At 50.9% G+C, this 13,020-nt stretch overlaps 1 protein-coding gene across 1 annotated transcript; it reads right to left on the bottom strand.

The window, feature by feature from the left end:
* Positions 1-7,868: 7,868 nt before the first annotated feature.
* Positions 7,869-12,789, bottom strand: OAZ1 (ornithine decarboxylase antizyme 1). Its single transcript, XM_029057340.1, is given in 6 exon segments — positions 7,869-8,455; positions 8,674-8,759; positions 9,295-9,464; positions 9,641-9,727; positions 9,729-9,786; positions 12,565-12,789. Coding segments are annotated over 6 exon segments (678 nt in total). The 5' UTR covers positions 12,711-12,789; the 3' UTR covers positions 7,869-8,324.
* Between the last annotated feature and the right edge of the window lie 231 nt (positions 12,790-13,020).

Here is a 13,020-nt window from a genome sequence, read left to right as displayed (position 1 = left end):
CAAGTGACTTGCCCAAGGTTACACAGCAGACAAGTGGCAGAGCCAGGATTAATAATAATAATGATGATGGCATTTGTTATGCGCTTACTATGTGCCGACGATTAGAGGTGCAGAGGTGGATGGGCAACCACTGGAGGTCTTTAAAAAAAAAATGTTGGTATTTGTTAAGCACCTACTAAGTGCAGAGCACTGTTCTAAGCGCTGGGGGAGATACAGGGTAATCAGGTCATCCCACGTGAGGCTCACAGTTAATCCCCATTTTACAGATGAGGGAACTGAGGCACAGAGAAGTTAAGTGACTTGCCCACCGTCACACAGCTGACAAGTGGCAGAGCCGGGAGTCAAACCCATGACCTCTGACTCCGAAGCCCAGGCTCTTTCCACTGAGCCACAAGAGGGGAGACATGAACTGGGGGAAGTATGAACTGGAGTGGGGAGAGTCTGGAGGCAGGGAGGTCAGCAAGGACAGTAATGCAGTAGTGAAGGTGGGATAAGGTAAATGCTTGGATCAGCATGGTAGTAGTCTGGATGGAAAAGAAGAGGGCAGATTCTAGAGACATAGTGAAGGCAAAACCAACAGGATTTGGTGACAGACTGAATATGTGGGTTGGATGAGAGAGATGAGCAAAGGATAATGCCGAGATTACTGGCCTGTGAGATAGAGAGGACAGTGGTGTAAAGATTTCCTGAAGGCAGGAGGAAATGTGAGACTGCAGAGAAGGCAAGATGTCAGAGCTGGAGATGTAGATTTGGGAATAGAGATGACAGTTGAAGCCATGGGAGCAAATGTGTTCTCCAATTGGAGATAGATGGAGAATAGAAGGGGACCCAGACTGAACTTGGAGGGATCCCCAAAGCTAGAGGGTGGGAGGCAGAGGAAGAGCCTGTGAAAGAGACTGAGAATGAGCGGCCAGAGAGATAGGAGGAGAACCAAGAGCGGACAGGGTCAGTGAAGCCAAAGTTGAATAATATTTCCAGAAGAAGCAGGTGGTCTCAGTGTCAAAGGCAGCTAAGAGGTTGAGGAGGCTTAGGATGGAGTAGAGGCCATTGGATTTGGCCAGGAGGTCATCAGTGACCTTAGAGAAGGTCATTTCCATGGAGTGGAGAGGGTGGAAGCCAGATTGTAGGGGGGTTGAGGAGGGAGTTGGCAGAGAGGAAGTGGAGGTTGCAAGTGTAGAAAATTTGCTAAAGGAGTTTGGAGATAAATGGTAGGAGGGAGATGGTGAGATAACTGGAGGGAGCCGTGGGGTCAAAGAAGGATTTTTCTATAATCATTTTTCTCCAAAAACATTCAGTCCATGTTTTCCCACTCCTCAAGAACCTCCAGTGCTCACCCATCCACCTCTGCCTCAAACAAAAACTCCTTACCACCGGGTTTAAAGCACTCAATCGCCTTGCCTCCTCCTACCTCACCTCGCTACTCTCTTACTACAACTCAGCCTCCACACTTCATTCCTTTAATGCCAACCTTCTCATTGTACCTCCATCTCGTCTACCTTGCCACCAACCTCTAGTCCACGTCCTGCTTCTGGCCTGGAACCCCCTTCCTCTTCATATCCAACAGAAAATTACTCTACCCACCTTCAAAGCCTTATTGAAGGCACATCTCCTCCAAGAGGCCTTCCCTGACTAAGCCCTCTTTTCCTTTCCCTCCACTCCCTTCTGCGTCACCCTGACTTGCTCCCTTTATTCATCACCCCCTCCCAGCCCCACGGCACCTATGTTCATATCTGTAATTTATTTATATCAATGTCTGTTTCCCCCTCTAGATTGTAAGCTCATTGTGGGCAGGGCTTGTTTTTGTTATATTGTACTCTCCCAAGCACTTAGTACAGTGCTCTGCATACAGTAGGCACTCAATAAATAAGATTGATTGATCGATTGATTGATAGGATAGGGGAGACATGAGTATGTTTAAAAGCAGTGGGGAAGAGCCATCTGAAAGTGAGTGGTTAAAGATAGTAGCCAGGAAGGAAAGAAGAGAGGGGGCAAGTGTTTCGATAAGGTGGGAAGGGATGGGGTTGGAGATGCAGGTGGAGGGGGTAGAATTTGAGAGGAGGTGAGAGGAAGGGAAGGGAAGGGAAGGGAAGGGAAGGGAAGGGAAGGGAAGGGAAGGGAAGGGAAGGGAAGGGAAGGGAAGGGAAGGGAAGGGAAGAGAAGGGAAGGGAAGGGAAGAGGGAAGGGAAGGGAAGGGAAGGGAAGGGAAGGGAAGGGAAGGAGGGAAGGGAAGGGAAGGGAAGGGAAGGGAAGGGAAGGGAGGGAAGGGAAGGGAAGGGAAGGGAAGGGAAGGGAAGGGAAGGGAAGGGAAGGGAAGGGAAGGGAAGGGAAGGAGGGAAGGGAAGGGAAGGAAGGAAGGGAAGGAGGAAGGAAGGAAGAAGGGAAGGGAAGGGAAGGGAAGGGAAAGTGCTTAAATAGTAGAGTCTGGAGGTTGTACTGCAGACCTGCAATTTACCCAGCTCGGCCCAGTACTAGGGGGTCTTGGAGCCTGTTTCTACAGCTCAGGGGGAGCCAGCTAGGATACCAGACTCCTTCCCTTTCTTTCGGTCAATATTAATGAATGCTATTTAGTTTTTGGATATTTCAGATATCAGTGTGAAAAATAAATGACCGGTTCTCAAATTCCCAATTTTTCATAATCAGATTCTCACAGTGGACCCGTCTGTATGGGTCGAGTCAGAATTGACATTTTCCAGATATGGGTTGGAAAAGATGACCTGGAGGCAATGTGGCCTAGTGGAGAGAGAGTGAGCATGAGCTTGGAGTCATGTGACCTGCCCAGGTTCAAGCCTGCTGGGTGACCAGAGGTGAGCTACCTCACCTCTCTGGGCCTCAGGGGCCCAGACTGTACAATGGGGCGAAGTTCCCCACTCTCCCTCCCTTTTAGACTGGTGGGCCCCACAGGGGAAAGGGGCTATGTCCTATCTGGTCCTCTTGTAACTTTCTCAGGGCTTGACATGTAGTAAATGCTGAATATATCCTATCATTATAACCTTTGTGGACACATCTTAGGTTTGCCCAAGTATTCTGCAGGTGTTGAACAGTCCATGTCAAGCCTCCATGTCAAAGCATTGGCATGAGACTCTGTATACGTGTGTGTGTGTGCCTGTGAGTGTTTGGTACATATGTGTGGTGGGTGGATAAGGGTGTGTGATAGAGAAGAGAGTCACAGCTGCATCCACCCACTTCACCTGCCTTACTTAAAAATGGAACCGTCTGCTTTCTCCAAGTGCCACTTCTTTAGAAAGGCGCTTTAATAGCCCCATTTGCTTTCATATTCATTTGTTATTGGGTTTTTTTTCCCCTGCAGGAACATTTTTCCCTTGGGGCTCTTGCACCACGCTATTTCACTCCCAATCTGAGAACTGAATGTTCTGTCAGTTCAGACCCTCGCCAACATTATCCAGAGGGAGAAAGAGAAAAAAAAATCTTAGAAAAATGTGATTCTTTTGAAACTAGCAAAGGACAAAGATGCATCACCCCGAAACCCTGGAGTTGATACCTCTTCAAATATGCTAGGTGTGGCCAAGCCTCGGGAATTGAAGAGGTGCAAACCCAAAGCGTGATGTGGCCAAGAGCTGCAGAGCAAAAAGAAATTCAAACGGTCAGGGCAGACAGAGAGAGGTGCTGATAGAATTGGGTTTCAAAAGCTGGAAGTATACAGCATCGTCAAAATCCTGGCTAACCTCTACTCCATCCTAATCCGCCTCAACCTCTCAACTGCCTTCGACACTGTCGACCACCCCCTTCTCCTGGAATCATTATCCAACCTCGGCTTCACCGACATTGTCCTCTCCTGGTTCTCCCATCTCTCTGGCCACTCCTTCTCAGTCTCTTTTGCAGACTCCTCCTCTGCCTCCCACCCTCTAACTGTGGGAGTCCCTCAAGGTTCAGTTCTGGGCCCCCTTATATTCATTCATTCATATTTATTGAGTGCTTACTGTGTGCAGAGCACTGTACTAAGCACTTGGGAGAGTACAATACAACAATAGACACATTCCCTATTCTCCATCTATCTCCACTCCCTTGGAGAACTCATTTCCTCCCACAGCTTCAACTACTATCTCTATATGGATGATTCCCAAATCTACATCTCTGGCCCTGATTGCTCTCCTTCTCTGTAGTCTTGCATTTCCTCCTGCCTTCAGGACATTTCTACCATCCTCTAGTCTTCAAGCTCGATGTGGGGAGGGAAAGTGTCTACCACCTCTGTTGTATTGTACTCTCCCAAGTGCTTAATACATTGCTCTGAACACAGTAAGCTCTCAAAAAATTCGATTGAATGATTGATTGATTGATCACCTGAATGTCCCACTGACTCTTCAAACTTAACATGTCCAAAACAGAACTCATCTTCCCACCCAAACCCTCACTGAAGACAGCACCACCATCCTCCCTGTCTCACAAACCTGTAACCTTGGCATTATCCTTGACTCATCTCTCATTCAGCCCACATATTCAATTGTTCACCAAATCCTGTTGGTTCAACCTTCACAACATCGCTAAAATCCAATGCTTTCCTCTCCATCCAAACTGCTCTACAGTGATCCAAGCACTGATCTATCCTATCCCAACTTGTCTACTGCATCAGCCTCGTCGCTGACGCCCCTGCCTCCTGTCTCTCCCGACTCCAGTCCATACTTCACTCTGATGCCCAAATCATTTTTCTAAAAAAATGTTCCATCCATGTTTCCCCACTCCTCAAGAACCTCCAGTGGTTGCCCATCCACTCCTTACCATAGGCTTTAAAGTTTTCGATCACTTTCTTTTTTTAATGGTATTTGTTAGTCACTTACTCTGTGCCAGACACTGTACTAAGTTCCGGTATAGATACAAGCTAATCATGTTGGACACAGTCCATGTCCCACATGGGGCTCACAGTCTTAATCCCCATTGTACAGATTAAGTAATTGAGGCCCAGAGAAGTGAAGTGACTTGCCCACAGTCACACAGCAGACAAGTGGCAGAGTTGGGATTAGATCCCAGGTCCTTCTGATTCCCAGGCCCATGCACTACCCACTAAGGCCATGATACTGCTCACCTCACCTTGCCCCCCCCACCCCCGCCCATCTCCCTGATTTCCTACTACAACCCAGCCCGCAAACTTCATTCGTCTAATGCCAACGTATTCACTGTACCTCAGTCTCATCTATCTCGCCACTGGTCACTTACCCACATCCTCCCACTGGGCTGGAACTCCCTCCCCCTCCTTCATATCCGACAGACCACCACTCTGCCCACCTTCAAAACCTTATTAAAATCCCATCTCTTCCAAGAGGCCTTCCCCAGTTAAGCCCTCATTTCCCCTACTCCCTTTCATTTCTGTGTTACCTATGCCCTTGGGTCTGTACCCTTTAAACACTTTATATGCACTTGACCCTCAGTACCACAGCACTTATGTATATAGCCATAATTGATTTTAATCTGTCTCCCCTCTTGACTATAAGCTCCTTGTCTCTAGACAAGCTCCTGGTGTTGTATCATCCCCTCCCAAACAGTACAGTGCTCTGGTCACAGTAAGTGCTCAATAAATGCCATCGATTGATGGGGGAATCCCAGCCAACCAGTACCGTGCAAGTTTAGCTATCGCTACTGGAGAAACTCTGCTCTTTTAGCCATAGACTACTCACCACTCCAAACTCCAGGTTTGTGCCTCCAGCCTTCTGACTCCAGCAGAGGTTCCAAACTGAAAGGACGGTCCTCGGTGGCCACAGGTGCTGCCAGCCAGTTGCCCAGCACCCTTTTCCTGCTAAAGGATTAAGAAATCACTGGTAACCCATCCAACTGGCAATCCCACAGGTACAGTGTAGGCCAGTTGTACCAGCTGATGCACCACCGTTCAGGGGAACCCCACGATGCAGCTACGATACAGCCGTGACATGCTTCTGGAAAACATGGTTGGATCAAGGAGCACATTTCCCAGGAGACATACAGGCAATTAGTTAAGGTTCTAGTCCAGAACCAGTCCTGGTACAATGACTGTGCCCTCCAGCAAAGTGCAAATGGCAGACAGGAAATCCCTCCCCTCTACTCTTCCTAAAGGCTTGCCTACTGCTCTGTACCCCAAAACCCCTCCATCCCAGTTTTCCCCCTTGCAGGCTCTAGAATCCCATTCCATGCTGCCCCATCATGCAGCCCCAGCCCAAGTTGGCAGGGAGAAGAGGGGGCAGTTTCAGGAACATAGGTGATGGTACCTGCAGCCAGGATCCCACACCCACCCATCTCCACTGCCCGTGGCTGTGCCACAGAGGCCCCAAGAGCAGCAGGAAGCAATAAATATCAGACCAGCCACGGGACTGGGCAAAGAGTACTTTGGGATTCAATTCCAAAGGTGAGCAGCTTTTGGCAAGGAGCATGTGTCAGGGCTGAGCCACCCTGGGCACTGTCCATTTGATCTACTTACCTGAGGAGATTGGATGGAAGTTTGCAGGGGGAAGAAAGGGCTTACATCAGCAACTTTGGGGTGTTTAGGACCTGGGGCTCACCCAAACTCAGTAAGTGACATTCTACTCACCAAAGGTTCATTCATTCATTTGCACTGAGTGCTGTGTGCACAGCACTGTACTAAGCACTTGGGAGATTACTATATAGACATGTTCCCTGACCACAAGCCTAGTCTAAAATAATATTTGTTAAGCACTTACTATGTGCCAGGCACTGTACTAAGTGCTAGGTGCATACAAGCAAATCGGGTTAGACATAGTCCCTTCTCCCACTTGGGGCTCACAGACTCAATCCCCATTTTACAGATGAGGTAACAGGCAGAGAAGTTAAACATCTTTCCCAAGGTCACACAGCAGACAAGTGGCAGAGCCAAGAATAGAACCTATGACCTTCTGACACCCAGGCCCATGCTCTATCCACCTCACCACACTGCTTCTCTAGTGGGGGGGAGAGAGACATTAATATAAATCAATCACAGCTATGTACTTAAGTGCTATGGGGGCCGGGGGAGCGGGGAGAGAATGAGGGCTGGACAGGCACATCACATGACAATCAGTGGCATTTCTGGAGCATTTATTATGGGTAGCACACTTTTCCTGAGTGCTTAGGAGGATGCAATGGACGGTCTCCACCCTCGACAAGCTTCCAGGAAAGCAACCCCCCTAACTGTTCCACATACTCCAAGCTGTAGGTGCTTACTAAATGCATTGGCCCTCAACCTGCAACTCCTAATGTTGCCACTTCAAAAGCAAGTGTTGACAGAGAACAGAAGAGACCCTAGTAGAGAAGAGTTCAACTTGATTCTCAGAAGCCAGCTTGCTAGTTTAACCCTAACCCTAGTTAGGGGTAGGTCGCTATGCTGGGTGGAACCTGAAGATCTTGTACCTACCTTAATGCTCAGTACAGTGCTTGGCATCCAACATGCATGCAACAAACATGACAATTACCCAACCCAGCTCGGGGAAGTGCAAAACAGTGGCCCAAGGGGCCAGGAAGGCAACTCCCCCCAGCCGGCCAGTCAAGCTTCCACCGTGGGGAGCGAGGGACTTTCCACCCGAGGTGGTTAGGGGAGAAATGGCCACACAGTCCCCTGACCGGCTTTGGGGGAGGGGGAGGTCCTGCCACAGAGAGCAGAGCGATGCATCCTGCATCAAGGTACATGGGGCCGCTGCTCAAATCAATCCACTGGCAGCACTTGTGCTCCCATGGGGTGCACCCCAACCACTTTAGCCCCACATGGGGGGCCAGGGCCCACCCAGCCCAGCCAGTGGGCTGGAAGCTCAAGACCTCTCCATTAGGGAGGTGAGGATGGGCAGCCAAAGGGAGACTACAGCACGCTGCCCTCGTCCCGCTCAGAGAGCCTGAAAATCGTGACAAAACCTCGAACCAAAACGATCAACACAGAGGGAGAGGATTGAGGCACAGGATTTAGAGTTGCAATCATGTTTTATTCTGATTTTATGAGAGCAAGAGAAAGGTAGATGAATACCTGTTTTTCCAATTTAAGATAGCTACCATTGAGGCCCAGGCTTCTTTACTTCAAATAAGAAACTTCTCTTCAAAATGTAAAGATAGCTTTAATCATCTTAAACCAGCAATAAAAAAGTAAAATATACATTTTTTATTTAGAATTAAAGCAAATACTTCAGTATCACAAACACAATATTAAACTTCAAGAAATATACTGCTAATTTGGAGTGAGCATGTATTCGCACAATCACAAAAACGCGGAAGAGAAAAACTAATGTCTGCCACAATAGCAGTCAGGTGCAAGATTCTGAACAAAGCACACCACTCTCAATGTACTGTAATTTGATGGTGACAAAATTTTCACACTCATCTTTACACAAAAAGAAAGCTCTAAGATATAAAAACATTGCGATCTAGTCTTCTTTTGAGGAGTCTCTCTCCAATGTGTAGGCCATGAAGCAAGCATCTGGTCTCTTAGGGACAAGGGGGTGCCCGGGTTTCACAATCTCAAAGCCCAAAAAGCTGAAAGTACGGAGCAGTGCAGCTGCAAGAGCAAGAAAAAAAAATTAGCACCCACCTCACGCCCCACACAACCAACACAAAAATCTCAGGACACACCCATTTTACCTTTTCCAGGGGCCGAAGAAAGGTACTCCCAGAGGGAAGTCAGGCACTTTAAGAAGAGATGTCCCCAGAGTACCTTGCTATCACCCCTCCAGAGACCTTTCCTGTCCCCGACTAAGGAACTACACTGGCACCTACCTCTATCATCCCGATTCCTGTGGAAGCAAATGAAGACATGGTCGACTTGAAGCTTTTCTTCAGCAAACTCAAGAAGAACTGCAAGACTGAGAGACAAGAGCAGACAGTTCTCTCTTTTTGATCCAGTTCACTGCTGCTACTCCAAAGTACACACTGTTCTCTGCTCAGGATTGGATTCCAAGCATTACGCTGCTTCCCATAGGGCCTCACCCTAACGGTTCCATTATTTGGATTTGACCGTAAATGGATATTTGCAGTCATCCCGCCCCCAAGAGCTAGTGGCCCCAAAGGAAAAGTGGAATTTGCAGAGCTCAGGGTTTTTTGGGCAGCTAGCCCACCGCTATAGTCACAGGCCCCTCCCGCTCCGAGGAAATGTCCCTTCTTGGGGCCCTTCCCCCTCACCCAGGGTCCCAGAACTATCATCCCACAGCAGCGGACGGGCAGCTCGGCCAAGTTATTCGAGTAACAGCCCTGGCTTGGCTGACCAAGAAAGCTGTGTAGCTTGATGCTGGCTTGAGTAAGCCCGGGGTAGACTGGTGGGTGGGTGGGGGTGGGGGCACACTCCACTGGCTAGCCCAAGTCAAGGAAGACAGCACAATACATTCCCTTAATGGGCCCCACCTATCTTTGCTCCCTTCAGGCAGGGCACCGCCTGGAATCTCAATGTAGAGGTTACTGCTGTTCAGCACTGCTCTCCAATTAACGTGTTTGGCATCAGTAAGCCTGGACTGGATATTAAGAATTCTGGTCCTGTTAGACGTTAGTTCCTCTGTTACATTCAGCCGATTATCCTGTTATAAAGGCAAGAATGGCATGCAGAAAGTCACTTGCAAGTCCCCCAACACGCATGACAGCCAACCAATACCAAAAGCCACTTTCAAAATGTGGGCAGGTTGCCATCGAACCTCTCAAGCGAGAGGCAACAGCCCCTTAACAACAGGCCCGGCCCCAGGAGACAGGTACTTACCGAATAGAGTTGATTAGCTGAAAGATTGTGATCCCTCTGACTATTCCCTCGCCCACCCGGGATCTTCAGGGGTGGGTGAGGGACATCAGGAGCACCACCGAGGCCCTGGACCCAGGTTACTACAGCAATCAAAGGATACCCTGGAACTAAAGAGAAAACGACAGGCTCAGTCAGGCAAGGAAGGGACTGAACCCAGATCCTAGGAAAGAGCATCCTCAAGATAAGGAATCTTGTGGCATCGAGGGAAGCCGAAAAGTTGATGAGCTTGCTAACTGCAGCCATGAGAGCACCTCATTTGCCCTGACTTGAGCAGGGGGCAGCTGTGTGGACCTTAGGACCCTTCAGCACTCACTGCTCACCTGCCAAAATTGTTTGAAATGTGAAGAAACATGTGATTCTGCTCCCTTAATACTCAAACCACTGCCCGATCAGATAGTCAGAATGGCAAACCTTGTTTTAACCAAACCACTCCATATAAAAATAGGGAAAAAATAAGGAAAGGTCAAGTTGTGGGGCCAGTGCTATTCTGAGCTAAAGGAAGAGAGCTTCAGTGAGGCTAGCCCACAGTCCCAGCCCCCTTTTCCCGAGGAAATACACCTCAGACCCCTCCGCACCACCCCCCCAAGACTGAGATCCCCCAACTGCAGGGAGAAAGGTTGCTGCGAAATCCCATTCTCTTTAAAGTGTGAGCAAAAGGCTCAAAGGCAGCTAAAACTCTTCATCCTCAAACAAAAGGCTCTTCATCCATTCATTCATTGTATTTATGGAGCACTTACTGTGTACAGAGTACTGTAGTAAGTGCTTGGGAGAGTAACGGACAACTGCCCAAGTTCCTGGGTAAATTAGATTTAGACTTCTCGATTTATAACTGCAAATACTATTGATTCATTTGAGGCGAAAGGTGTTATAGTTACCCATGGCTTTGCCATCTTGTGCATTTTCATTATCCATTTTTTCCAATATTGAAATCAGCCTTTCCCCAAATCAATCTTTCACCACGCCTTCTCAAGAGGCCGATACTGCTCTCGGCCTATTCTGCTGGTGACGGCCACTACGCACAACCTTCTTATGCGGGGCAGGGTTTTCACGACTCGTATCCGAGTCCTGTTCCCTACAAGAATCCTTTGCTACCGAGGGGCTACCAACTGCCTTATCGGTAGAAAAGGCTAGAGGGCCAAGGCTTCCACGGACGCGCCGGTCCGGGCTTTGTTCCCCGAGGCTGGAGAATAGCGTTCGGCCGCTTTTAAATAGATACATTTTCAAGGCCCGCGAACCCTCGCGGACTAGTCACCGGTCTCCGGCCCGGAAGGAGCGCGGAGACGGCACCGCCCCCGCGCCCCGCCTTCTCTCTCCTCCCCCCCCCCCACCTCCGCGTTCCCTCCCTCCTCCTCCCCCCCCCCCCCCCCCCCGCAGGCTCGCTCTCCACTTGCGTCATCTCGGCAGATGCTGCTGCTGCAATCGAGGCCCTGGGGGAAATTTTCACAATCGTTCAGGCCGCGAGCGCCAGCAGCCATTTGCAAATCGGTATAAACATAGAACGAATAATCCTCCATTTTACCGTGCCCAACTTCTAGACATTCAGCCCCTTCCCCCGGAGTGGAGAATTTGATCCTTCGGAGCAGAATGTCATTAGCCATTTTCCCACCTCCTCGTGGCCCTGGGGCCCGACGCAATTCGGGGAGGCTCGGGCCGAATGACGAACGGCAGGGTCGAGGTGGTACTAAGTGTCAGGAATCGGAAAGCGAAACCTTCGAGCCAAACCAGCTTTGGGTCGAGGGGGCTATAATGCAGCCCCTTCCTTATCACAAGATTTTAATCAGAAGGTCAAACCTGACAACTAGCTCAGTTTGACCCTGACAAAACCTACGAACGTTCCCATTCCTTGAAAATTTCCCCTACTTCAGGGAGACCGTTCTTGTGGGTTCATTGAGAGCGTTTATTAAAAGACTGGACTTGAAAAACCAGAAATTTAACATCAGGTTACATTCAGTTTCGGATGTTCTTTTCCTCGAATCAACTGTCGATCGAGTTCCGGTAGGGGAGTAGCCCTAATCTTGTAACGACAAACCCACACACACTCTCTCTCCCCCCTCCCCGAGCGCTGTAGGATCCTGGAAACGATTGGGGGGGGGGGGGGGGGGCTTCTGCGCAGACTGCGGACTCTGGGGGCCTCACGAGCCCCAATTCTGACTTTATGTTATGCCCTTCCTTGGACACGACCTACCTCAGTAACCAAGGGGCTTATTTGGGGAAAATGCCGGCTACTGCCGGGCAAGACACCATACGGAGGAAAAGGCATGCGTTTTCCCTTAACCTCTCAATACATGGGGTCTCCGAAGCCGCTTCTTATAAGCCGAAGCGGTCGCTCCCTAACAGAACGTGATTGCTAAATTAATGCTTATTACATCTTCTCCTGCGTCTTCGTTACGGGTAGAGCCGAACCAGGGTAAGTCCTACCCAGGCCGGTGATGTGCAGTATTTCACGGGGGGGGGGGGGGGGGGGCTGCAGCCCTCAAGGAGGCGGGGGGGGGGGGGGGGGCCGGCCTCAACTCAGCCAGCCCCTGCCTCCGAGCAGTCTCCCTCCCCTCCCTCGGCTCTCGGGGACGGGGCGAAGCGACACCGCCAGCCCGGTCCGCAGGCGCCGAGCTCGGGAAGGGGGCACGCGACCCTCCGGCCGGGCTCGACAGCCTCGGGCGAAGAGGGGGCGGGGTGGGGGGTGGCCCGAGGGTCAGCCACGCTCGCCGGTGGCACCTTCTGGAAACTTCTCTCGCCGCCGACCCGCCTCCCACCCGGACGGGCGGAAGAACGGGTGGGGGAGGGTAGAGGGAGGGGGGGAGGGGGGGAGGGGGCCGGGCCCCGCCCCTCCAGAGCTCCGCCAAGGGGCGGGCGGGGGGACCGGGGAGGGGGCCGGGCCCCGCACCCACCTCTCACTGCTGCGGCTGCCGCTGCTGTGGATGCTGAGGACTGGCATGGTGCGACTGGTGTGACTGGTGCAGCTGGGTTTATCCCCCTCTTTCTCTCTAGCGAAGCAGTGGCTGTTGAGGATCCGCTGCAGGGAGGATTTCACCATCCGGCCGCTGGGGTCCGAAACCAGGAAACCTCCGCTGCGCCCCCCTCCCCTCACCGCTGCTGGTCGCCGTTCGCAAAATGGCGCCACGGCTACTGCCTGTCTTTATAGTCTGCCGGCTCTCGGGAACCACGCCCAAGCCGAAGGGATTGGGGAGGGATTGGGGAAGGGGAAGAAGGGGGGCGGGACGGGCGGGGCCAAGGCCCCTCGGAGCGAAATCGTCCTTCTCGCCTCATTGGCCGAAGGGCAAGGCATAGGGGGCGGAGCCGCACTGGGCTCGTCCGACTATTGGCCTGACCGCCCTCCCCCCTCT

Source organism: Ornithorhynchus anatinus, unplaced genomic scaffold (genome assembly GCF_004115215.2).
Source record: "Ornithorhynchus anatinus isolate Pmale09 unplaced genomic scaffold, mOrnAna1.pri.v4 scaffold_93_arrow_ctg1, whole genome shotgun sequence".
Taxonomy (NCBI): domain Eukaryota; kingdom Metazoa; phylum Chordata; class Mammalia; order Monotremata; family Ornithorhynchidae; genus Ornithorhynchus; species Ornithorhynchus anatinus.
The sequence above is the reverse complement of the archived record's forward strand: the minus strand, read 5'-3'. Positions and strand labels throughout refer to the sequence as shown.